This window comes from Microcaecilia unicolor, chromosome 2, assembly GCF_901765095.1.
Source record: "Microcaecilia unicolor chromosome 2, aMicUni1.1, whole genome shotgun sequence".
Lineage (NCBI taxonomy): Eukaryota > Metazoa > Chordata > Amphibia > Gymnophiona > Siphonopidae > Microcaecilia > Microcaecilia unicolor.
Genome location: NC_044032.1, coordinates 343,657,664 through 343,682,464, shown reverse-complemented (window position 1 = coordinate 343,682,464; position 24,801 = coordinate 343,657,664). Strand labels below are relative to the sequence as shown.

Genomic DNA, 24,801 nt, shown 5'->3' with positions numbered 1-24,801 from the left:
CCTTTTGCACTTTAAAATAAGCTCCACAAAGTCCCAATAACAAAGAACAGATAAACACACAGAGTCAAAGAAGTAGATTGTCACCCCAGTAGTAGACATCGGAACCAAAAGGATATCAAACAGAATCTCAGTCAAAGTCACGTCTTGAGGCCTTGCTTTTTAGTTTTCTGGGAGAGACTCTTCCACTGCTGCAATTTTTCTCGAGTAGAGGGAGCCAGGTCTCCCCCAGGGCTCGCCATTGTTGTCAAACCGGCCTCCTGCAGAAACTTCCATACCTCCGCAAGCCTGCGGAAGCGAAGTTGCTTACCCTTAAACTCAAAGCTCAGCGCAAAGGGGAAAATCCACCTATAGGGGATCTTCTCCTTCCTCAGGATTTCTAGCGCAGGTCTCATCACACGCCTCTGCGCTAATGTAAATAGTGATAGGTCTTGGTACACATACACTCGCTCCTTCTTGTATTCCACAGATGGAGTTTGGCGCGCTTTTAGCCAAACCTTTTCCTTAAGCGCATAGGAAGAAAATTTTACAATTATGTCTCTGGGTTTATTGTCTTTAGGCTTACCAAGTGCCCTGTGAGCCCGATCAAACAAAATAATATCAGACTCCATGGGTTCTCCCGTAATTGTCTCACACAAGGATTTCACAATTGCAGGCACATCTTCCATGTTTCCATTTTCAGGAACTCCCCGAAATCTGAGGTTTTGTCGCCTTCCGCGATTTTCCAAATCATCAATTTTATATTGGAGTTCCTCTGTCTGATCTTTTAGCTGCACAAAACGGATCTCCGCTGCCTCCGATCTTTCAGCATGTTCGTCCATCCGTTCCTCCAGAGTTTCAACTCTACCCCCCAGCTCACGGAGGTCAATGCTGATGGCGTCCACGTGCTCGAGAATTTCTTGTTTGGACGCCGCGATCTCTGCCCTGATTTCCTTCAGGCATTTAGCCAATTCTTTAGACAGGGTCGCTTTCGGGGAAGCTCTCCGCACACCAGCACTCGACGCAGCCGACTCGGATCCTGATGAGTGATCCGGGGCCGGTGACACGTGTCTCGATCGATTCTTCGTCGACTGTCTCGTCGAGCTCCGCTCTCCCTCACGCGTCTGGGACGCAGATATTTTGCTCATCTTGCTCCCTGAGTCGCTGCTAATCTCCAGGAGCCGTTCCAGGACAGGAACAAGACCAAGGTTCCGCTATTAAAGCAAATTTAAAGCAGGGAAGTACGGAGCTAAAGATTCAGGCGGCCATCCGTCTCCGTGACGTCACTTCCCTCCCCTCCATCTTAGTTTCTAAGTCAGCCACGCGGCCGTCCAAATCACGCAGGTCTGCCCTGAGATGCTTGATGCATTCTTTCCCTTCTTGTTTGCCTGTACTTTACAGGTACTCTGAATTTTACTTGGATACTGAATGCTTAACACAGCTTAAAAGGGAACACTGCTCCCCCTTAAAAAAAAAAAAAGAAAAAGAGGTGCAGTAGGGGCACTTTTTAACACAGCAGGGAAGAACCCCTTCACTGTCTACCAGCTGTTTCCCCCCCAGTACCTCTGCTACTGATGGTATTATACACACTGTATGTACTCCAAGGAATTCTGTTTTAGCAATGACGCTGGAGGATTATCAGAGCCATATTGCGGATTCCCTTGTCATGTGATTGCACTCATATGAGTCACAACACATATGTGAAGAGGTATCCAGTTCTCAACATAATTTACCCCTGAGGCAGCCCATTTGTGGGTGAAACACAGCCTGTGTCAGACATTGTTGGTTGAATAAATTCATCTTCATACAGATTTCTTCGTTTGTTCTGCTTATTGTTTCACGGTCTTCGATCTTGCAGATAGACTGCCCTGTTGTTTTCTTGGACCTACCTAGGAAAAGACAGCACTACAGTGGTCAAATGCTGCTAAATATCAGTGATTGGCTAGCTCAGCAAGATTTAACTGGTCCAGGAGCCTCTCCTGCTCGGTTAAACCCCTTTGAATACTCATCCCTATATTCATAAATTGGCCTCTTTGAAAATTTACTAGGGCTGAGAGTGTGTGATTTTTTTTTTTTTTTTACTCAAAATTTCACTAAACTCCTAAATTTAGGAGCATAAAAAGTGGGTCCCTTTAGGGTGGGCAAGAAAGTTAGAAGTGTACCATTGTCCTAAATTTATAAGCATAACTTTTAATTTCCTAAAGTAAGCTGTTTTCAAGTTGAAAATTTTGGTCCCTAAGTTTGGCTAAAATTAGGGCACAGATTTAGGAGTCTTAATTTAGGGGCTTTTTTTTTTTTTAACAGTGGGTCTGTAGGGATCTTAAAGGTATTTATATATCAGAGACATTACAAGATAGCAATACTCTGCACTCGTGTCTAGGGGTTGTACCACTTATATAGCCTGTATGACATGCTAGCTGTGTGAGGAAATGAACAATGCCACAGATGAAATATAGTATTTTTATTAGGTAAAGAAAAATATATATAAATAGTTCTGAAGCAGAGTGCCAAGCAAAATACAAAAATAACTTGCTATAAAATTAGATTATCACCAAAATATATTACCATCTGATTATCCTAATGCACTAACTAAAGGAGTGATTACACAACACAGTAAAATCATGAATTCCTAGTGATTGTTATAAGACCTTATCACACATCTTATGCAAAACACAGTGATCAGCTGACTACACAGACCAGAAGTCCTGAAGTAAACCTATCTGTCTCAGACAAACTAAGGACTAATTTCCCCGACTATAGGTAATAAATCCTGAATCTCACCTTGCCTTCTGTGAAAGACTCCCGATGGTAGTAACATAGTAGATGACGGCAGAAAAAGACCTGCACGGTCCACCCAGACTGCCCAACCAGACAAACTCACATGTGCCATTTTTTGTGTATACCTTACCTTGATTTGTACCTGTCCTTTCCAGGGCACAGACCGTATAAGTCTGCCCAGCACTATCCCCACCTCCCAACCACCAGCCCCGCCTCCCACCACCGGCTAAGCCTCTGGGGATCCCTTCCCTCTGAGCAGGATTCCTTTATGTTTATCCCTCGCATGTTTGAATTCCGTTACCGTTTTCCTCTCCACCACCTCCCGCGGGAGGGCATTCCAAGCATCCACCACTCTCTCTGTGAAAAAATACTTCCTGACATTTTTCTTGAGTCTGCCCCCCTTCAATCTCATTTCATGTCCTCTTGTTCTACCTCCTTTCCCTCTCCAGAAAAGGTTCGTTTGCGGATTCATACCTTTCAAATATTTGAACGTCTGTATCATATCACTCCTGTTTCTCCTTTCCTCCAGGGTATACATGTTCAGGTCAACAAGGTAGAGAAGCAGATTTTTTCCTCTGACTTGAGCTGAAGCCTCAGTGAGTCAGTCCGGGAATAGGTCCAAGAATTGATTCTCTGAAGTAGATTACACAGTCTTCCGTAAGGCCTTATGGTGGCTGAGCAAACCCTGAATTTGTTATAAGGCATGCAGTTCACTGGTATTAGGACAACAGTCTCTTTAGAGCTTTCTGTTCACCTGCAAATCTTCCGGTGTGTCGCTCTTCTGGCTTCTTCCAACTTCTCCTTTCTGGTGGTCTCCTACTAACTGAACTTTCTAAAGTCCAAAACCTTTGGTATCCAAGTGGTCAGATGATACCTGTGGACCAATCACATATGATGACATAATGCCCAGCCAGCGTCATGGTCAAGAAGAGAGCCTTTGTTATAGATGGCATGCAAACTCCCTCTCTCCTGATACTTTTTGGAGCCATGGATGTTTTTCTCCTCCAAGCTTCCCAGGGCGATAACGGGGCTAGTTTGCAACAAAGAATATGTCCTTGGATGAAGTAACCTTGCAATGCTCAGCAGTACTTTTCCTTTCTGTAACCAAGCTGGTTTCTAATAGTTACAGATGTATTCAGGTCACAGGCTGTAGAATCCATATTGTTTTATGAATGGTTCAGGCTTGTATAGGCCAAGACCAGCAAAGGTGAGATCTCAGGTAAATACCCCTACAGGCCCATATAGTAGATGTTGGCAGATAAAGACCTGTACAATCCTTCCAGCCTGAAAGAGATTACTCATTACATAAGGTATGAGGTGATACATAGTGATACAACATATGTATCCCTGAAATTGATTTGTCCTTGCTGTTTTCAGGTCAAAGACCGTAGAAGTCTGCCTGGCACTGGCCTTCTTCAAAAACTTTTAAAGTTATTGAAGCCCTTAATAAGCTCCATATTCATTTGCTTAGTTTTATGAGCCTAAATTATGATCCTAGTGCTGAAAATCAGTGCTAAGCTTGTAACATTTTTCCCCGACCCTAAATCTGCCCCTATTGCCACTCACTTTTGATGCTCTTAAATTTAGGATTCACTGACATTTTTGAGTATAAAGTTAGGCACTCGGCCCTAGTAAATTTTCAAAGAGGCCAATTTATGAACATAGGGGTCAGTATTCAAAGGGGTTTAACAGGGCAGGAGAAGCTCTTGGACCAGTTAAATCTTGCTGAGCTAAACAACCCCTGATATTCAGCAACACTTAAATCAGGAAGTACCACTGAATACTGTCTTCAACCAGCCATATGCAAACTGGCTAGGTTAGGGGCAGTCCAGGAGTGGAGTTTGGGCAGAGCCACAACTTAACTGTGTATCTGCGATATTCAGTCCACTGACTGGCTAAATAAGTGGATAAAGTTAGGACAGCAAAAAGGCTGCCTTAACTTTATCTGCTGCATTAACCAGGCACCAGTTTGAAGATCGACTGGTCCCCAGTTAGTTTGTGGGTGTCTGCAGATACCCAAATATTCAGTGGCTGAAAAACTGTTGACTGCTGCTGACTCAGTATTGACCCCATATAACTCTCAAAGCTAGGAGCATAAATCCATTGACTATCAGGCCTTGAGTGCATAGCACTACAGAAAGATTAGTCTTAACAGAAAGTGAAAAAAAACCAAGAATGATATAGCACACTTAAAGAAGTTTTTTTTCATAATTTTGTGAACCAATTGAAGAATATGTATCTGCTGCATTAGTGCAAAGAGGAGGCTGCCTAAATTGTCATCTGGGTGGAATCACCAGTGTCATCTAAGCTACATAATGCTAGGTTCCACATTATAAGCTTACTAGTAAAACATGCCCGTTTCTTGCGTTAATGAAACGGGCGCTAGCACAGTTTTCTTCCGAACCTCCCTACTCACCCCTTTCGGCGTTCTGATGGCACTGCCCGCCATTGTTGCGGACCTCGGCACGCCACCTTCAATCTGCTGTGTCGTTGGTTGTGAAGCCACTGACGCCATTACTCCGCCCTCGACGACATCACTTTTGACGCGAGGGCGGGGCCCCAACACAATGTTTTCGGTGGCTTCACCACCACGAAGGCTTCGAACCGGAAGGAAGTGCCCGGAGGACCTGACAGTGACGTCAGTGTCCTCAGAACGTTGAGGGTGAGTTTTATTATATAGGATTTATTTACCCCCTATTTTTCTGTTATTTTTATGTACCTTAATTGTATCAATAATCTGAACTTCTCATTTCGTTAATGGCGATCGCCATTGCGGCATAATGTAAGCCACATTGAGCCTGCAAATGGGTGGGAAAATGTGGGATGCAGTATTTGGCAGCGGCTAAAAAAGCAAACAATGGGAATTTTTAGGAAAGGAATAGAGAATAAAGCAAAGAACATCATAATGCCTTTGTGTCACTGTAATTTTGTTTGCTGCAGAATTAGTAAAGTTACGGAGATGAGCAACAATAGAAAAGGATTGGAGTGGAGAAGTAGCCTAGTGGTTCGTGCAGCGGACTTTGATCCTGGGAAGCTGGGTTCAATTCCCACTGCAGTTCCTGCGACACTGGGCAACTCAACCCTCCATTGCCCCAGGTACAAATAAGTACCTGTATGTACTATATAAACCACTTTGAATATAGTTGCAAACAAACCACAGAAAGGTAGTATATCAAATCCTATTCCCATATGAGGTTGGGGCTCTTCAGTTTGAAGCAGAGATGGTTGAAGTCCTAAAAATCCTGAGTGCAATGAGTAATTACAAATCGTTTACTCTTTGAAAAAGTATAAAAACTAGGGAACACACCATGAAGTTACAAAATAATAAATTTCAAACAGGAGAAAATATTATTTCATTCCATGCATAGTTAGGCTGTGAAACGTGTTGCCAGATGATGGGGTAAAAGCATGTTTCATAGCTGGGCTTAAAAACATTTGGGCAAAGGAGGAAAAGTCTATAAACAATTCTTAAGTTAGATCTGGAGAAAGTCACTGCTTATCCTTGGGGGTAAGTAGCATGGAAACCATCTACTTTTTGGGATCTTGTCAGGTACTTGTGATGTGTATTGGCCACTGTTGGAAACTGGATACTGAATTTGATGAGCCTTTGGTCTGACCTAGTATGACATTTCTTATGATATTCATCAACATTATGTGGATAGCATTGTTGAGTATCCTTACAGAAGATAGTGGTGATATTCAGACCAGAGAGCAATCTGAAAATTGCCACTATCCAGATAGAGGCGATGCAGTTCCCTCTATTCAGATATTCAGCATTTCTGGCTTGTCTGTCTTCTCCTTTGGCAGCTTCACTCTGAAATTTGAATGCATAGGGCCTCGCAGTCCAGAGGTTGACACATCCCAGGCACCAGGTTGCACCAGGTTGCCATGGTACCCTAAAAGTTTGACTTTACAGTTCCTCATAGGCGACTTATAAATAAACTGAGTGGGGGGAAGTTAGGACCCAAAGTGGTGAACTGTATTGAAAACTTGGTTGACTGACAGATGACAGGGTGGTGGTAAACGTAGAAATGTTATCAGAAATTAGGGAGGCTAGCAAACTAGGGAACACAATAATAATGGGTGATTTCAATTACTCCAATATTGACTGGGTAAATATAACATCAAGGCATATCAGGCAAGTAGAAGTTAGGAGTGACACATTATAATCTGAGGGAGGAATGGTTGTGCTGATTAGTCATAGTAATTCAAACATGAAGTGCTGGTTTCTCCGAGGACAAGCAGGCTGCTTGTTCTCACGACTGGGTGACGTCCGCGACAGCCCCCACCAACCGGAAGAAGCTTCGCGGGCGGTCCGCACGCAGGGCACGCCCACTGCACATGCGCGGCCGTCTTCCCGCCCGTGCGCGACCGTTCCCGCCCGTCTTTTCTTTTCCGCACTGGAGAGAGTCGTGCGTCGCCGCTCTCTCTTAGTCAGCCCCGGAAAACTGTCGCGTTGTTCACGAATTTGTTAATTTTTTGTTTCTGGTTGCCGCGCGTTCCAGACTTTTCTTTTTCCTTTAAAAAAAAAAAGAGAGAACGCGCTTGTGTTTTTCCCTCGTTTTCTAGCGGGGGCGTCGCGTTGCGGCCTTGTGGCCGCGCGGTCGATTTATTTTTCGAGGTGTGATTTACCCACCATCGACGACTTTAACTTCGCCTACGCGATTTTTCCGTCGATGTCCTCGAAGGTCCCGAGTGGATTTAAGAAGTGTGGTCGGTGCGGCCGGCCTATCTCGCAGACCGACACCCACACTTGATGCCTCCAGTGCCTCGGGCCGGAGCACAATATCAAGTCGTGTTCTTTGTGTCTTGGTCTCCGGAAACGGACTCAGGTTGCGAGGCAAGTTCTTCGGGACAGTCTTTTTGGAACTTGCGCCGGCCCCTCGACATCGACCTCGACGGCATCGGTATCGACGGCCGGTTCTTCGGTACCGGTATCGATGCCCGCGAAATCGGCACCGATGGCATCGACCCCAGGAGTAAAGGTCCCGTCGGCCCGCCGGTCCTCCGGTGACGGTAGGGGTGAGAGGCCGCGTGGGCTATGGGCCCGGTCACTCCCTCTGCCCATGGCCCTCGGGACCGAACCCTGTCTGACCCGGCCCCTCGAGACCGAGGGGGATCGACCTCCTCCTCCTCCGTTCCACCTGGCGCCGATGACGGGCACCGCAAAAAACAGAAAAAGCATCGTCATCGGTCCCCATCGGTGCGCCTGGCCCTCGGTGCCGGAGAGGAGTCGACGCCGAAGCGTCCACGTCGAGAGGAGAGGTCCCCCTCGGTAGTGGAGGTACTGACGCGTCAGGGTCCCAGCACTTCGGTGCAGTCTCCTGGACCCGAGCAGCTTCCGGCACCGACGCCTCTACCGGCCCCCCCGTCTTTCCCGACAGCGGGCCTGGACGAGTGCCTCCGAGCCATCCTTCCGGGGATCCTGGAAGGGCTGATGCGCCAGGCTGTGCCGGCGCCGGGGGTGCTTCCGCCCTCGGCGCTGTTGACTGTGGCGCCGGCGAGCTCTAGCCCGGTGCCGAGGCCTTTGACACCGCCGCCGCTTGCGGCGCCGGTCTCGACCGCCACGCAGGTGGAGTCGACGTCGATGGAGGGAGCTTCGTCCCTGCCGGCACGGGAGTCCACCGCTCGACGACACCGAGGCCTCGGTGCCTCGACGTCGAGCCGGGCCCGGTTAAAGACTCAGCTACATGAGCTTATGTCCGATACTGAGGAAGAGGCCTCGTGGGGGGAAGAGGAGGACCCCAGATATTTCTCCTCAGAGGAGTCTGTGGGCCTCCCCTCTGACCCCACGCCTTCACCGGAGAGGAAGCTCTCGCCTCCTGAGAGCCTCTCCTTTGCCTCCTTTGTTAGGGATATGTCTATATGTATTCCCTTCTCCGTGGTCTCTGTGGACGAGCCGAGGGCTGAGATGCTCGAGGTCCTCGACTATCCATCACTACCTAGAGAGTCCTCCACGGTGCCGTTGCACAATGTCCTCAAAGAGACACTGCTTCGGAACTGGATGAGACCATTATCTAATCCCACCATTCCCAAGAAAGCAGAGTCCCAGTACAGAATCCACTCGGACCCAGAGTTAATGCGGCCCCAATTGCCCCATGACTCGGCGGTCGTGGATTCTGCTCTCAAGAGGGCACGGAGTTCGAGGGATACTGCCTCGGCGCCCCCGGGGCGGGAGTCTCGCACTCTGGACTCGTTTGGGAGGAAGGCCTACCAATCTTCCATGCTCGTGACCCGCATCCAATCTTACCAGCTCTACACGAGCATCCACATGCGGAACACTGTGAAGCAACTGGCGGACCTGGTTGATAAGCTCCCGCCGGAGCAGTCCAGGCCTTATCAGGAGGTGGTCAGGCAGCTGAAGGCGTGCAGAAAGTTCCTGTCCAGGGGTATCTGTGACACCTGTGACGTGGCATCTCGTGCTGCGGCCCAAGGTATAGTGATGCACAGGCTCTCATGGCTGCGTGCCTCTGACCTGGACAACCGCACCCAGCAGAGACTGGCCGACGTCCCTTGCCGGGGGGATAATATTTTTGGTGAGAAGGTCGAGCAGCTGGTGGACCAACTGCATCAGCGGGAAACCGCCCTCGACAAGCTCTCCCACCGGGCGCCTTCAGCATCCACCTCAGCAGGTGGACGTTTTTCCCGGGCCCGGCAGGCTGCGCCCTATGCTTTTGCCAAGCGTAGGTACACCCAGCCGGCCCGAAGGCCTCGACAGGCACAGGGACAGCCCCAGCGCGCTCGTTCTCGTCAACAGCGTGCGCCTAAGCAGCCCCCTGCGCCTCCACAGCAAAAGCCGGGGATGGGCTTTTGACTGGATCCACGGGAACATAGCCGCCCTCAAAGTGTCCGTGCCGGACGATCTGCCGGTCAGAGGGAGGTTAAAATTTTTTCACCAAAGGTGGCCTCTCATAACCTCCGACCAGTGGGTTCTCCAAATAGTGCGGTGCGGATACGCCCTAAATTTGGCCTCCCTTCCACCAAATTGTCCTCCGGGAGCTCAATCCTTCAGCTCCCATCACAAGCAGGTACTTGCAGAGGAACTCTCCGCCCTTCTCAGCGCCAATGCGGTCGAGCCCGTACCACCCGGGCAGGAAGGGCAGGGATTCTATTCCAGGTACTTCCTTGTGGAAAAGAAAACAGGGGGGATGCGCCCCATCCTAGACCTGAGAGGCCTGAACAAATTCCTGGTCAAAGAAAAGTTCAGGATGCTTTCCTTGGGCACCCTTCTGCCAATGATTCAGAAAAACGATTGGCTATGTTCCCTGGATTTAAAGGACGCATACACTCGCATCCCGATACTGCCAGCTCACAGATAGTATCTCAGATTCCGCCTGGGCGCACGGCACTTTCAGTATTGTGTGCTGCCCTTTGGGCTCGCCTCTGCCCCACGGGTGTTTACAAAGTGCCTCGTGGTGGTGGCGGCGTATCTACGCAAGCTGGGAGTGCACGTGTTCCCATATCTCGACGATTGGCTGGTCAAGAACACCTCGGAGGCAGGAGCCCTCCGGTCCATGCAGTGCACTATTCAACTCCTGGAGCTGCTGGGGTTTGTGATAAATTACCCAAAGTCCCATCTCCAGCCAACCCAGTCTCTGGAATTCATAGGAGCTCTGCTGAATACCCGGACGGCTCAGGCCTTCCTTCCCGAAGCGAGGGCCAACAACCTCCTGTCCCTGGCTTCGCGGACCAGAGCGTCTCAGCAGGTCACAGCTCGGCAGATGTTGAGACTTCTGGGTCATATGGCCTCCACAGTCCATGTGACTCCCATGGCTCGTCTTCACATGAGATCTGCTCAATGGACCCTAGCTTCCCAGTGGTTCCAAGCCACCGGGAATCTAGAAGATGTCATCCGCCTCTCCACCAGTTGCCGCACTTCACTGCTCTGGTGGACCATTCGGACCAATTTGACCCTGGGACGTCCATTCCAAATTCCGCAGCCCGCGAAAGTGCTGACGACGGACGCATCTCGCCTGGGGTGGGGAGCTCATGTCGATGGGCTTCACACCCAGGGTCTGTGGTCCCTCCAGGAAAAGGATCTGCAGATCAACCTCCTGGAGCTCCGAGCGATCTGGAACGCACTGAAGGCTTTCAGGGATCGGCTGTCCTGCCAAATTATCCAAATTCGGACAGACAATCAGGTTGCAATGTATTACACCAACAAGCAGGGGGGCACCGGATCTCGCCCCTTGTGTCAGGAAGCCGTCGGGATGTGGCGTTGGACTTGCCAATTCGGCATGCTCCTCCAAGCCACATACCTGGCAGGTGTAAACAACAGTCTGGCCGACAGACTGAGCAGAGTCATGCAACCGCACGAGTGGTCGCTTCATTCCAGAGTGGTACGCAAGATCTTCCGAGAGTGGGGCACCCCCTCGGTGGACCTTTTCGCCTCTCAGACCAACCACAAGCTGTCTCTGTTCTGTTCCAGACTTCAGGCACACGGAAGGCTAGCGTCGGACGCCTTTCTCCTTCATTGGGGGACCGGCCTCCTGTATGCTTATCCTCCCATACCTTTGGTGGGGAAGACCTTACTGAAGCTCAAGCAAGACCATGGCACCATGATTCTGATAGCGCCCTTTCGGCCCCGTCAGATCTGGTTCCCTCTTCTTCTGGAGTTGTCCTCCGAAGAACCGTGGAGATTGGAGTGTTTTCCGACTCTCATTTCGCAGAACGACGGAGCGTTGCTGCACCCCAACCTTCAGTCCCTGGCTCTCACGGCCTGGATGTTGAGGGCGTAGACTTCACTGCGTTGGGTCTGTCTGAGGGTGTCTCCCGTGTCCTGCTTGCCTCTAGGAAGGATTCCACTAAAAAGAGTTTCTTTTTCAAGTGGAGGAGGTTTGTCGTTTGGTGTGAGAGCAAGGCCCTAGAACCTCGTTCTTGCCCTGCACAGAACCTGCTTGAATACCTTCTGCACTTATCAGAGTCTGGCCTCAAGACCAACTCAGTAAGGAATCACCTTAGTGCGATTAGTGCTTACCATTATCGTGTGGAAGGTAAAGCCATCTCTGGAGAGCCTTTAGTCGTTCGATTCATGAGAGGCTTGCTTTTGTCAAAGCCCCCTATCAAGCCTCCTACAGTGTCATGGGATCTCAACGTCGTCCTCACCCAGCTGATGAAACCTCCTTTTGAGCCACTGAATTCATGCCATCTGAAGTACTTGACCTGGAAGGTCATTTTCTTGGTGGCAGTTACTTCAGCTCGTAGGGTCAGTGAGCTTCAAGCCCTGGTAGCTCATGCTCCATATACCAAATTTCATCACAACAGAGTAGTGCTCCGCACCCACCCAAAGTTCCTGCCGAAGGTGGTGTCGGAGTTCCATCTTAACCAGTCAGTTGTCTTGCCAACATTCTTCCCCAGGCCTCATACCCGCCCTGCTGAACGTCAGTTGCACACATTGGACTGCAAGAGAGCATTGGCCTTCTACTTGGAGCGGACACAGCCCCACAGACAGTCCGCCCAATTGTTTGTTTCTTTCGACCCTAACAGGCTAGGGGTCGCTGTCGGGAAACGCACCATCTCCAATTGGCTAGCAGATTGCATTTCCTTCACTTACGCCCAGGCTGGGCTGGCTCTTGAGGGTCATGTCACGGCTCATAGTGTTAGAGCCATGGCAGCGTCAGTGGCCCACTTGAAGTCAGCCACTATTGAAGAGATTTGCAAGGCTGCGACGTGGTCATCGGTCCACACATTCACATCACATTACTGCCTCCAGCAGGATACCCGACGCGACAGTCGGTTCGGGCAGTTGGTGCTGCAGAATCTGTTTGGGGTGTAAATCCAACTCCACCCTCCAGGACCCGAATTTATTCTGGTCAGGCTGCACTCTCAGTTAGTTGTTCTTCGTAGGTCAATTTTCTGTTGTATCCTCACCGTTGCGAGGTTCAATTGACCTGGGTTCTTGTTTTGAGTGAGCCTGAGAGCTAGGGATACCCCAGTCGTGAGAACAAGCAGCCTGCTTGTCCTCGGAGAAAGTGAATGATACATACCTGTAGCAGGTGTTCTCCGAGGACAGCAGGCTGATTGTTCTCACCTACCCTCCCTCCTCCCCTTTGGAGTTGCGTTTTCATCATTTTGCTTGTCATTCAACTGGCGGGGACGGCCGCGCATGCGCGGTGGGCGTGCCCTGCGTGCGGACCGCCCGCGAAGCTTCTTCCGGTTGGTGGGGGCTGCCGCGGACGTCACCCAGTCGTGAGAACAATCAGCCTGCTGTCCTCGGAGAACACCTGCTACAGGTATGTATCATTCACTGTATTTATCCAAAGCTGTCTTGTTCAGTCTCCCGACTTTAAGATAAGTGACTATCTACTCAATCTGTGTTGTTGTTTTGCTGAGGATTGAAATTTTACACAGATTGTAGAGTTTATAAAAGCCCATGATATGGCTGGCAGGGAGGGTCCCGGTGCTATGATGTTTTAATCGGAAGTGTTACTTCATCAAATATTACCATGCTGGATGGTTACAGCGTATACTTCACAATCACTGAGCACCTTAATATTAAATAAAATAATAAATATTAAAATTTAAAACTTTTCCAGGACTGGTACATTAAATATATAAAAGTGGTTTCTGGATCAGTACCAGTATATAATTTTAGACCCCTAAATTTTTTCCAACCCTTTCTGCATGTAAATATATGTGCAAAGTTATAGAATGAGGAGGTAAAAGGACTAGTGTTGTGCTACTCAGAACCAGTACCATAAAGTCAAAGGAGTATGCAAGAGTATCTAGGTGATAGAACGCCGCTGACTACTACTACTACTATTTAGCATTTTTATAGTGCTACAAGGCGTACGCAGCGCTGCACAAACATAGAAGAAAGATAGTCCCTGCTCAAAGAGCTTACAATCTATTTTTTTTTTTTAATTTTTATTTATTGAATTTCAAATTTTACAAATGAATATCAATTTGTAAGGTAATACAGAGAAACAGTTACAAGGCAATTACAAAATAAAAGATATGCATATCTAATCGTAATATTTCTTACTCTTCCTTAGACCACAACAATTATTTGGGGGGAGTGGATTTAGAAAACTAAAAGGAGAATTCAATAAGGAAAATCAAGTTTTAAACCACAATTGGCATAGTCCTATGTTTTATCCCGTCATATTCTATTCGCTGATTCAGTTGTTCCAGTCTGGCGGCTAGTTGGAATCTTAGAGTCCAGAAATACCTTCAGCTGACTTGGCTCAAAAAAGACATATTTAACACCTAATAAACGTATCACACATTTACAGGGATAAACCAATGTAAAAATTGCACCCAAAGTTTTTACATCTTCTCTCAGGATCAAAAATTGTTTTCTTCTTTGCTGGGTCACCTTTGAAACATCAGGGTATACCCATATTTTTTGACCACAAAAGAGTGCTGTGGAGTTTTTGAAATATAATTTCATAATCATATTTAAGTCCTGCTCAAATACAAAGGATACTATCAAAGTCCCCCGGTTAGTTATTTCAACCATAGAGTCTTCTAATAATGCAGTTAAATTCTGTAAGTCAATATCATTTCTCTGAGGGGCTATGTTCACCATATTTACTGATTGAGAAGCCTCTCCCCGCTTCTGAGTAGCTGGAAGGTAATACACTTTATTGCAAGGGGGAATATCTTTAGGAGAGAGCTTCAAAATCTCTTGTAGATATTTTTTGAAGAAATCGTAAGATGAAAGTGCAGGTGATATTGGAAAATTCAATAATCTGAGTGTAAGACGTCGATTAAAGTTCTCAATTTGCTCTATTTTGCGAGATGTTAGTATTTTATCTTTAATCAAGGTGTCCACAGTCAGTTTCACTGTATTTACCTCATCTCTTACCTGAGATACTTGATTTGTTACTTCTGATTTTGTTTTTTCAAAAACTTCCGACATTGTAGACAGTTTACTCACTATTGTAGAAATTTCTTTAGTCGATCTAGCCACCTCAGCCGTTAGTCCCTGGACCGCTTGCCAAATAGCCGTCAGAGTAACTTCTTGTGGGGAGCCTTGCTCCTGAATGTTTCCTTCTGCTTGTCCGGGGGAGGAACCGCCGATCGGGCTCAAACTTTCGGCTTCTTGCGTCTCAGCTTGGCCTGCTAACCCCACCCTGAAACTTGCAGGACACGGAGGTCGCGTCAGCTCAGGCGGCGATAGCGTGGTATCCGGCCCCAGAATAGACGTCGCTCCTTCGGCGTCACTCAACGCGGGACTCGCCAAGCCATATTCCACCGGGAAGCTTGTCATGTAGCGGTCAAGGGTCTGCTGTGTCGGAGACGAAGTAAAGGCTATCGGCGGTTGCCTTTTAATCGCCGCTTTCCGCTTAGTATGAGGCATTTCAACACAGGAAAAACAAAAATGAGGTATTTCCAGCAGATTCCCGAGACGCTCACGCAGCAAGCTAGGACGCCATCTTGCCACACCCCCCAGGTCAGAGCTTACAATCTAATAGACAAAAAATAATCAAATCAATTAATGTGTACAGGAAGGAGGCGAGGAGGGTAGGTGGAGGCGAGTGGTTACAAGTGGTTACAAGTCAAAAGCAATGTTAAAGAGGTGGGCTTTCAGTCTAGATTTAAAGGTGGCCAAGGATGGGGCAAGACGTAGGGGCTCAGGAAGTTTATTCCAGGCGTAGGGTGCAGCGAGACAGAAGGCGCGAAGTCTGGAGTTGGCAGATAAGAAGGATTTATCCATGGAGCGGAGTGCACGGGAAGGGGTGTAGGGAAGGACGAGTGTGGAGAGATACTGGGGAGCAGCAGAGTGAACCATCTACCGTAGTGCATGGCAGCCTGAAGCCATTCCTAGCTGATTAAATAGTGCTGAATATTGGGCCCTTTGTATATATTTTGTTTGCTACTGTTGCCTTTGCCATTGTATTTACTGCCAAGTGCTGCCACATTGGCTGGGGCCAAGATTGGCAATAGAGTAAATTTTTTTTATTTTATTTTTTATATAAACATTATATTTGACTGTCGCACACAAAGCGGAAAGGAGCTGTGAGGATTCCTCCGCGACCCGCAGCTGCTTCCTCTCCACTTCAAGGCAGCATTGAGCCCTTCCTTTCGCGTTCGTCTCATAGATTAGAGACGGAGACGCCTGCTTTAGGGGTAGCCGGTGGAGCGGTTCCCCTATTGGGCCTTGAAACATCGTTATCTCCGCCTCCAGAATCAAGCTGTCCTCCGTGTCCGGCGTCTGTGATGGTCGAGGGAGCAAGCACCCGAGACCCCATGGAGGTGATCAAGGTGGCTGCAAGCGGAGACCCTTTACCACAAGAAAGTAGCCGAGAAAGAGGAGTCCCTGTGTTTGAGGGACCCGGAACAACTCCGGAGGTGAATCTAGAGAGGATATGGCTGATGCTGGGAAAAATCGACTTTACCCTTCAAAATACCTCTGAAAAGGTAAATACTTTATCCCTGAAATTTGAAGACATGGTGAAAAATTTAGAAATGGTGAAAGAAGAGCTGACTACACAAGTTAAAGATTTAAAAAAAGATGTTGTTCAATTGCAAGAATTTAAAATCACGGTAATGAAAAATCAGTTGGCAATGCATAAAAAAATTGAACAAATTGAGAACTTCAATAGAAGACTAAACCTCCGAGTACTGAATTTTCCTAAAATTCCCGGTAAAACACCTATTGACTTATTTAAAAAATACTTGTTGGAAAATTTGAAAATACCGCAAGAACTTATTCCCCCTATAAGTAAAATATATTATTTGCCAACAAGACTTGCTGGAAAAGAAGGAAACAAAGATGGCCTCGGAGTAGAAGGAGTAGATTTCAACAACTTATCAGCAATTTTAGAACAATCTATTGAAATTGTACCGGAGAGGGCTACCCTCTTGGTTTCCCTGGTATTTGAACAGGACTTCAACACAATATTTAAATTGTACTTTAAATATTCAAAAGAACTGTTCTTTGGAAACAAATTGTGGATATTTCCTGATGTTACTAAGGTAACTCAGGAACGGAGAAAATTATTTTTACTAATGAAACAGGAAGTCATTAAGTTAGGTGGCTCATTTTTGTTAGCATATCCTTGCAAATGCTTGGTCAAGCTCAGTGGGATAAAGTATGTATTTTATGACCCAGAACAGCTGAAATCCTTTCTGGACATGAAACAACTGCATGCAAATATAGTAAAATGATGAGAGACGAATTAGTGCACATAAACCGCGTTATGTATAATTTGGCAATAATACCTTTAAATCTCCACTGATTATGTAACTCCCCCCCCCTTAATTGAGGTCTAAGAAAGCTGTTAAACTTATCCTTGTTTAATTTTTTTTTTACTTTAAAAATTTAAAATTGGCTGTTTTTCTGTAACAAGTTTTGCACTTGTAAGAAATTAAAAATTTATAAATAAAAAAAAGAAAGTGACATTAGCAAATAGTTGGTTCAGAACAACAGTTGTGGAGTCATCTAAGTTATTGCACGCATGAGCAGATTGAATAAAAGTCTGAGAAAACTGCTGTTCAGCTTTCTGGTATATGCAAGGCCCCGTTCTTGATCCCCAAACCAATAATGACTGTTTATGGTGGGGTTATCCACCATCCAGATACTAGGTAAGTGATCACATAGGTGAAGAGAGAGAACTCCCATTATACAAGTCATACATCTACTGGCCAGTGTTGAAAGCATGTTAGATGCTTTATCCATTGGTTAAAAAAAATTATATGGATAATATTGGACAGTTTAAATCAGCTCAGACAAAATAATTGTAGGCTAGGTTTAGGGTAGAGGTGGGGATAGCGCTACAGATTATTCATTTAGTAGCAATATTCAATGTCCCAATATATCACTCAGGAACCTATATGCAATACCATAATGTATTCTTCTTTACCATGTATGTATGCACCTTAATGCAATACCATCTGTAATTCTGTTAACCGGAAATGGCAATCGCTACTATGGCAAATGTAAGCCACATTGAGCCTGCAAATTGGTGGGAAAATGTGGGATACAAATGCTACAAATAAATAAATGATTTAGCCTTTAGTTTAGGCCTTCAGTCAAACCAGTACTACCCATTGTAGGGAATAGCTCAAAATAACAGAAACACGATACACAAGTGGAGAAAGCATGCAGAGCATGGCTCATGAAATTTTGTCCAGCCCTTTCTGCTTGTAAATGCATGTGTATGTGTTGGGGGAAGGGAGGGTTGTTGGGTGGGTGTGTACATGTTTATGTGTTGGTATATTTGTATATACACGCTTGCATGTGTGTATGTGCTTTTTGTATGTCCATTATCAGGAGAGGTGATGAGAGTTTCAAAGGTGCAATTTCTTAATCCACTTAATCCATCATGCTACAGTGAATTAGTGTATGTATATTGCAGCTGTTGGCAATGCTTTGGGTTTCCATATGTCCAGTTTTACCCGGACATGTCCTGGTTTTGAGGACACCATGAGATGTCCAGGCAGGCTGGCTTGCGGGTGGGTGGGGCGCAGAGTGTCCTCCCCTCCTGTACCTTACCGTCATGCCCTAGTGATCTAGTGGCCTCTTTGGGGCAGGAAAGAGCCCCTCTTTCCTGCCCAGTGCTGCTGCAGATAACCATCTCTTGCTTCTTGCTCCCAGTGCTGCTTCAAAATGGCTGCCTCTCTGGACACTTGCCCCCCCCCCCCAACCCTTACATACATGTTCCTTTCTTCTTCCAGACATCCTTTTCCTCCCTTTCCAGCCACAAAATTCCTCCAGACACCCTCCTCCCTTGCACCGCTCTCCCTTTCTCCAGATACTTTTCTTAACCTTTCATACCTGCGTCCTTCCTTTCTCAAACCAACCAAAAACAATAGAGGCGGACCAATGGCACTGCACAGAATTATAAGAGGACACCAGAGGATCAATCAAAAAACTATACATCAATTTATTAAACAAATATAAACAGGCCAGAGTGGACCAAACCTCAACATTTCTCTATGAGGCATACATATAAATAAAAACAAAAGCTTCCTCAGTCACTCTTCCCCATTTGAACCTACTCCCTTCTAGACTCTCTTCCCTTCCCTTTGTACCCATGTCTTTTCTCCCTCAAGTATTCTTTCCCCCATGTGCTTCTTTCCTTCCTCTAAACACCCTCCTCCTCCTTGTAGTCACTCCCTTCTTGCTCACTCCCTTTCTCCACTCTTTCTTATCTCATCTCATTTTTCCCTGCCTCGACTCTTCCTCCCCTTATCACTTCTTCCATTTAGAGATTCTTCCTTGCTTCTCACCCTTTCCCTTTATTGCATATTTCTCCCTTATTCCTTGCCTCTTCCTTCCTAATCCTCTGGATGCTATTCCCTCCAGGCTGTTTCTGCCATCAGCTCAATCCCCTTGCCAGAGCTTGGCCCTGTGGTTTCTGACCTCCTGATCTTCCTTCTCATCATGCCTGCACTTTGGCAGCAGAATTATTTATGTGGCTGTCATCTGCTGCTGTGAGGCCAATCTTGTGATAAGAGCCACAAGATCTTGAGACTGTTATTATGAGACTGATCCCTAGGCTTCAGGGCATAATGTCCAATTAAACCTGTGTCAAGCTGCTGAAATGGGTGACATGGTGAAGATCCAAAGAGGACTGAATTGCATTCCATCATATTGGGCAGGTGTTTGGATTACCCTAGGCCTGATCCAATGCCTTATAGTGAGATCCAAGCCATTTTCTTTACTTACCCTTCTCCCTCTATTCCTGGCTCCTTCACTCCCCCCCCCCCCCCCCCCAATCTGTGACTCATTTCTCCATCTCCCTTTTCCCGATACCCAGTCTTCTCGGTCTCTCCTTATCTCTTCAGTCCTGATTCTCTTTGCCTCTCCATCACTTGCTTTTTTTTAACCAGAGTCCTTTCTCATTTTCCTCTGTAACCCTTTCCCTCATTATATAGTTTTCTTTCTTTCTTTCTTTCTTTCTTTCTTTCTTTCTTTCTTTCTTTCTTTCTTTCTTTCTTTCTTTCTTTCTTTCTTTCTTTCTTTCTTTCTTTCTTTCTTTCTTTCTTTCTTTCTTTCTTGTGCTCTCTCCCTCCTCATCATCCTAGTTTGCTCTCCCCACCCACAATATCGGGAAAGCACATTCCACATCCTCTCCATAATCCATGATATGCTCTGTCCTGCTCCCCCCACCCCCTTGACTTAATTTGCATTGACCTGGTCCAGTTTGCATTGTTGATTTTAGGGAGATCAGGAGGAAAATGGCATTAAGTCCCTCTTTCTCAGCAACAAGAGGATAGGAGAGTATATGAGTCACAAAACAAAAAGGCAAATCCTCTCTTGTATAAACTGCAAGGTACTTAATATAAAACTACTAGTAAAAAAGCCCCGTTTCTGATGCAAATGAAACGGGGGCTAGCAATGTTTTCTTCTGTGTGCATGTGGGAGTGTATGTGTCCCTGCCCTGTGGCCTCTCTCCCCTCCCCCCTCTGAGTCCTTCACTGTTACAGAGCCAGCGATTTGATTTCGTGCTCTGCTGTTTTCCTTCACTGACTGTGTTACAGAGAGGGCGGGGCAGACACTCATAGGGAAACCGGATATCTCGCCCCCTTCACACTTCCAGCTGGAGGCTTCATAGAACGTTGGTTTTGCCTTTTATATAGAGAGATATTCCTGTGGAGTGCAAAATATGAGAAAGGGGAAAAAGCCTCTGTTCCCCATCTAAGATCACTTTCCCAGAAATGGAATTAATTGTCTCCAGATTGGAACACTTGAGTTCAATCACATTCTTCTCTGAATGCAGAATTATTAAACTTAGTGTGTATCACTAATTATCTACTGTGCCATGAGTAGCCCAGTGTAAAGGAACTAGAATTTAGAAAACACAAGATCTGTTAGTCTTTCTAATCTTCATAAATACTACTGTAGTTCAGAACCAGAGATCAACTCTGAACCAACTAGCAAGTTAGAAGGTTCTCATCGTCTTTGTATGCTATTGTACAGTAGTCTTTTTTTCTTTTGTTTTTCCTCAAATTTTCCCACAACTAAAGATCCTCTGTTTTAATCTCAAACATTTTATAATTTCAATAACATTTTCTTACCCACATTTCCATTCATTCCGTGAAGAAATACATTAGCCCCTTTCTCTTGCTCACCCTCTTCTTTTCCAGTCTCATGCTCTTCTTGTTCTAGAATTTTCTTCATTGAATCTGATTAAGCCAAATACTGAGTCAACTGTGGATTCTTTTTTTTTTTTACATTTGTACCCCGCGCTTTCCCACTCAAGGCAGGCTCAATCGGCTTACATATTGTATACAGGTACTTATTTGTACCTGGGGCAATGGAGGGTTAAGTGACTTGCCCAGAGTCACAAGGAGCTGCCTGTGCCTGAAGTGGGAATTGAACTCAGTTCCTCAGTTCCCCAGGACCAAAGTCCACCACCCTAACCACTAGGCCACTCCTCCTTCTTTTTAATTGTAATAGAGGAGAAACATCAGCAGTAGTAGGCATGGCCATGTGAGAGGTTGTAAAGGAGTGGAGAAGCAAAATGTAAACTTTTATGTAAAGACTGTAGTAAATGTGTTTGACATCTTACATTTGTGTTCTGCAATCTCTAGGGGACTATGGAGATCAGTGGTCTCCCAGTGGAATTGTGGCGCATGATCTTGGCTTATCTGCCTCTTCCTGACCTTGGTCGCTGCAGTTTGGTATGCAGATCTTGGTATGAACTGATCATCAGTTTGGACAACACCAGATGGCGACAGCTTTGCCTTGGATGTATTGAATGCCGGCACCCAAATTGGCCAAATCAGCCTAATGTAGAACCTAAATCTTGGAGGGAAGCTTTCAAACAGCACTATGTGGCCTCCAGAACATGGACCAAAAATACCCAGGAGCTGGAGTCATCCAGTTGCTTCTACTTGTTCCGGAGGAAAAAGGACCGGAGAGTCCTCTGCGTTGGACCTGGTTGTGAATATGATACTCTCAGAAGTGCCTTGGCGTCAGCTAATACGTATGATCGGATCATGCTGTTCCCAGGAGTGCATGAAGAGCAGAATGAATTAATTCTGAAGGTTCCCGTGGAGATAGTGGGCCAAGGAAAACTTGGAGATGTAGCACTGCTCGTGTGCATTGACCAGCAGTGCCCAACTGCACGCCTATGCAATTTGGTCTTTATGCCAGCATGGTTTACTCCAGTTGTGTATAAGGTAGGTATTTTGCATTTTTTTTGTCTATTTTAGTCACAAATGTATAAGAAAACAGATAAGCCGTACTAAAATTAAAACTTCTGTGTAACATTTAATTTCTTTCATATAAAGTACAGGGATATGTAGAATTAAAAGCAGAATTCATGTATAGTTCTGCTGAAGCATGTGAGGGCAGTTCAGTAATCTAGGTGCCCACATTTACTTGCCCCTTATGTATGTAAATATTTAGAATATCAGCACTTGCTTATGTATGTTTACGCTTACCCATAAAAGTGCCAGCAGAGCACCTAAGCACTATTCCTAACGTCTGGACTGTACCATCCTGAACAATTGGGTTGTTGTCCTTTTATACCAGCAGATGGAGGTAGAGAAACTGATCTTTCTAGTGACATCACCAGTACAAGTGTGCTGGTGCTCAGTGGAAAACTCTAGTATTTCTCTACCTCCAGCAGATGGTAGCAGAGATGCCAAATTACCCAGTTCCATGATGGAGATTTTGGGACAGCCCTGACTTTCTAACCACCCCTTCCTGGCGCATTATGGAACTTCCAGCAAAGATTTGAATGGACAGGATCAGGTACTACAAATTCCACACTGCTTTGGGAGGTAAGTTCAACACCAGGACTGGCCAAATGTCTCCAGCCTGGAAATGGGTATCTTTGAATCTCTGTGGTAGGTTCTTCAGGCTGATGCTACTGATCCCTAGCCTAGTTCTCAGCAGTGCAGGCTAAGGCTGCACAGTTTGATCCGAACCTATTGACCTGCTCCCAGATTCCTTGATCCACTGACCAGACCTAATTGACCATGGAGCATGTCTCCACTGCCCTAAGTCATTGCCCGCAGGCGATCACTTTTGTGAGGTTTGCGGCTCAGAGCCTGCAGGGCCCTTGCCCAGGGGTGTGGCACCCCATCCCCTTCTTGCCTTTTAGCACTTTCTTGGGTGCGCCCCCTCCGCCCCAGGCTGCACAGCAGCTCCATGGAGCCTTGTTCAAAAAAAAAAAAAGAGCTGCCTGGTTTACCTTTATTCTCTTGTGAGGGAATAAAGTTAAAAAAACAAAACAGAGCAGACCTTGAGAGAACCATCTTGGGAGAAGGTGAGACTGCCAGAGACCCAGGCCGAAGGTGGCCCAAGTGTTCTGGCAGGCTCCTGTGTGCTGGCCATGCTAACTGGCTGGCACTGTATGGCCTGTGACGGACTGTTTTCAACTTTGGAAACAACAATGCTCCTTCACCTGGGTCCTGATGTTTTTTTTTTTTTTTTTCAATGTATGTTTATTATTTTCCACAAATCCAATTCCAATACATTATCCAATATCCCGGTATACTATACATACAGAATCTGATTTTATCCTTCAAAAGTTACATTACCCCCCACCCACCCTCCCCCCCTCGCCAGGGTAATGTTTTAACGGGAATGTCAGCTGTGTTTTCTTGTGCAGAATCTTGCACAACCCCCTTGGGGGGGGGGGGGGGGGGGGGAGAGGGCCACTGCCATTCCAGTCTTAGCCCCGGCCCCTGGGAGAGTCCTGCTGGGGTCCTGAGCCCTGAATATCTCTGAGATTTAGTCCTGCTCATTAAGCAGACTTTGACTGTGGAGTCTAAAACCCCCTTATGTGGTGAGGGGCCTTCTCTGGGGGCAGAAGCAAGGCTTTACAAAGTAGGGCAGGGGGAAACTTTTGGACCCCTGACTCTAATTCTGAGATGGAGCTCCCCTCCTTGTCATTTGCCTTTTTCGTTGGGAAGAGCTTGACTCGGTGTCAGAGGCCCATGGATTCTCCATGGCACTTTCAGCAGAGCTTTTGGTGGTGGTGGGGGAGGAACCGTTCTAGAGGGTCTTTCGTGGCCCCAAAATCATTTTCTACTCCATAAGGTGCTCTCCTGCATGATTCTGGCGAAGTGCAATACCCTCAGCCAGGCTCTCTGGGAGTCCAAGGTTTTGGACAGATTGGACATATTTCCTTCACACTCAAGGAAGTGGAGAGTTACTGGAAGTGCCCCAAGGTGGATGCCCTTGTCACTGTGGTTACAAAAAAGACTGCCGTTCCTGTAGAATGGGGGCTCTACTCTCAGATAACACTAAAAGAAACTGGAGCAACAATTCAAGCTGCATTTCTCCTCTGGCACAGAGGGTGTTTTCATGGTGGAGGCCATGATGCGCACTGGTTACAGCAGTCGCCAGAGTCTCCAGAGGGTGACCCAGTGGAGTCAGAGGCGGCTTTTCTGGCTGATGTCCTGTATGATTTAGTGCGCTTAGTCCTCTTGGTCAGTGGTCTCCACCATAGTGGGCCAGAGGCAGTTCTGTTTGTGCCATTGGGCTGTGGATGTAGCCTCCAGGAAGCTTCTCAGTCAGCTGCCCTTTAGGGGGTGGTTGCTTTTTGGGGAATACCTAGAGAAGCTGGTTATGTTTAAATCTTTTTATTATTATGTATATAAAACATAGCAAATACACAAAAAGTTCTCATTTATAAACAACACCACTTCAGTGAAAACGCCCATCCAAATTGGCATGTAACAATATTTGTTAAAGACATTCCAATAACAAAATCTTGACTGACTTCGTGATACTGACACAATGGTGTTGTCTAACTATAGAAAAGCTTACCCTTACCCCCCCCCCCCCCCCCCCACTCTCACCCACCCACCCCCCCTTCACCAACAACATGCCACACTACACCATTTTAAGCATTCAGTATTCTACTACGTGCCACTGTGGTCAATGATTCCCAAAACGGGGACCACCTCTGACAAAAATGGTCTTCCCTGGTGGAGGACAAGTCACCTATGCCTCTGCACTGTAATGCACAAAGAAAAATCATCTTGGATCGCCACTGCTGTAATGTTGGAGGCTCTGCCGTTATCCAATGCTGAAGAATGGACTTCTTGCCAATAATAATTGTCCTTTTAAAAAATGGTTTCAACCCCTTGGGCAATAACGGGGAAACCCTAAAGATATCAAACAATTGGGACGGA

At 46.5% G+C, this 24,801-nt stretch overlaps 1 protein-coding gene across 1 annotated transcript in view; it reads left to right on the top strand.

Moving 5' to 3' along the window:
* The first annotated feature begins 21,246 nt into the window (after positions 1-21,246).
* Positions 21,247-24,801, top strand: part of FBXO10 (F-box protein 10) — a 195,486-nt gene continuing 191,931 nt past the window's right edge. The window contains exon 1 of the mRNA XM_030192457.1: positions 21,247-21,831. Within this exon, the coding sequence (XP_030048317.1) occupies positions 21,247-21,831 (585 nt within the window). The remainder of the gene's footprint in view (positions 21,832-24,801) is intronic.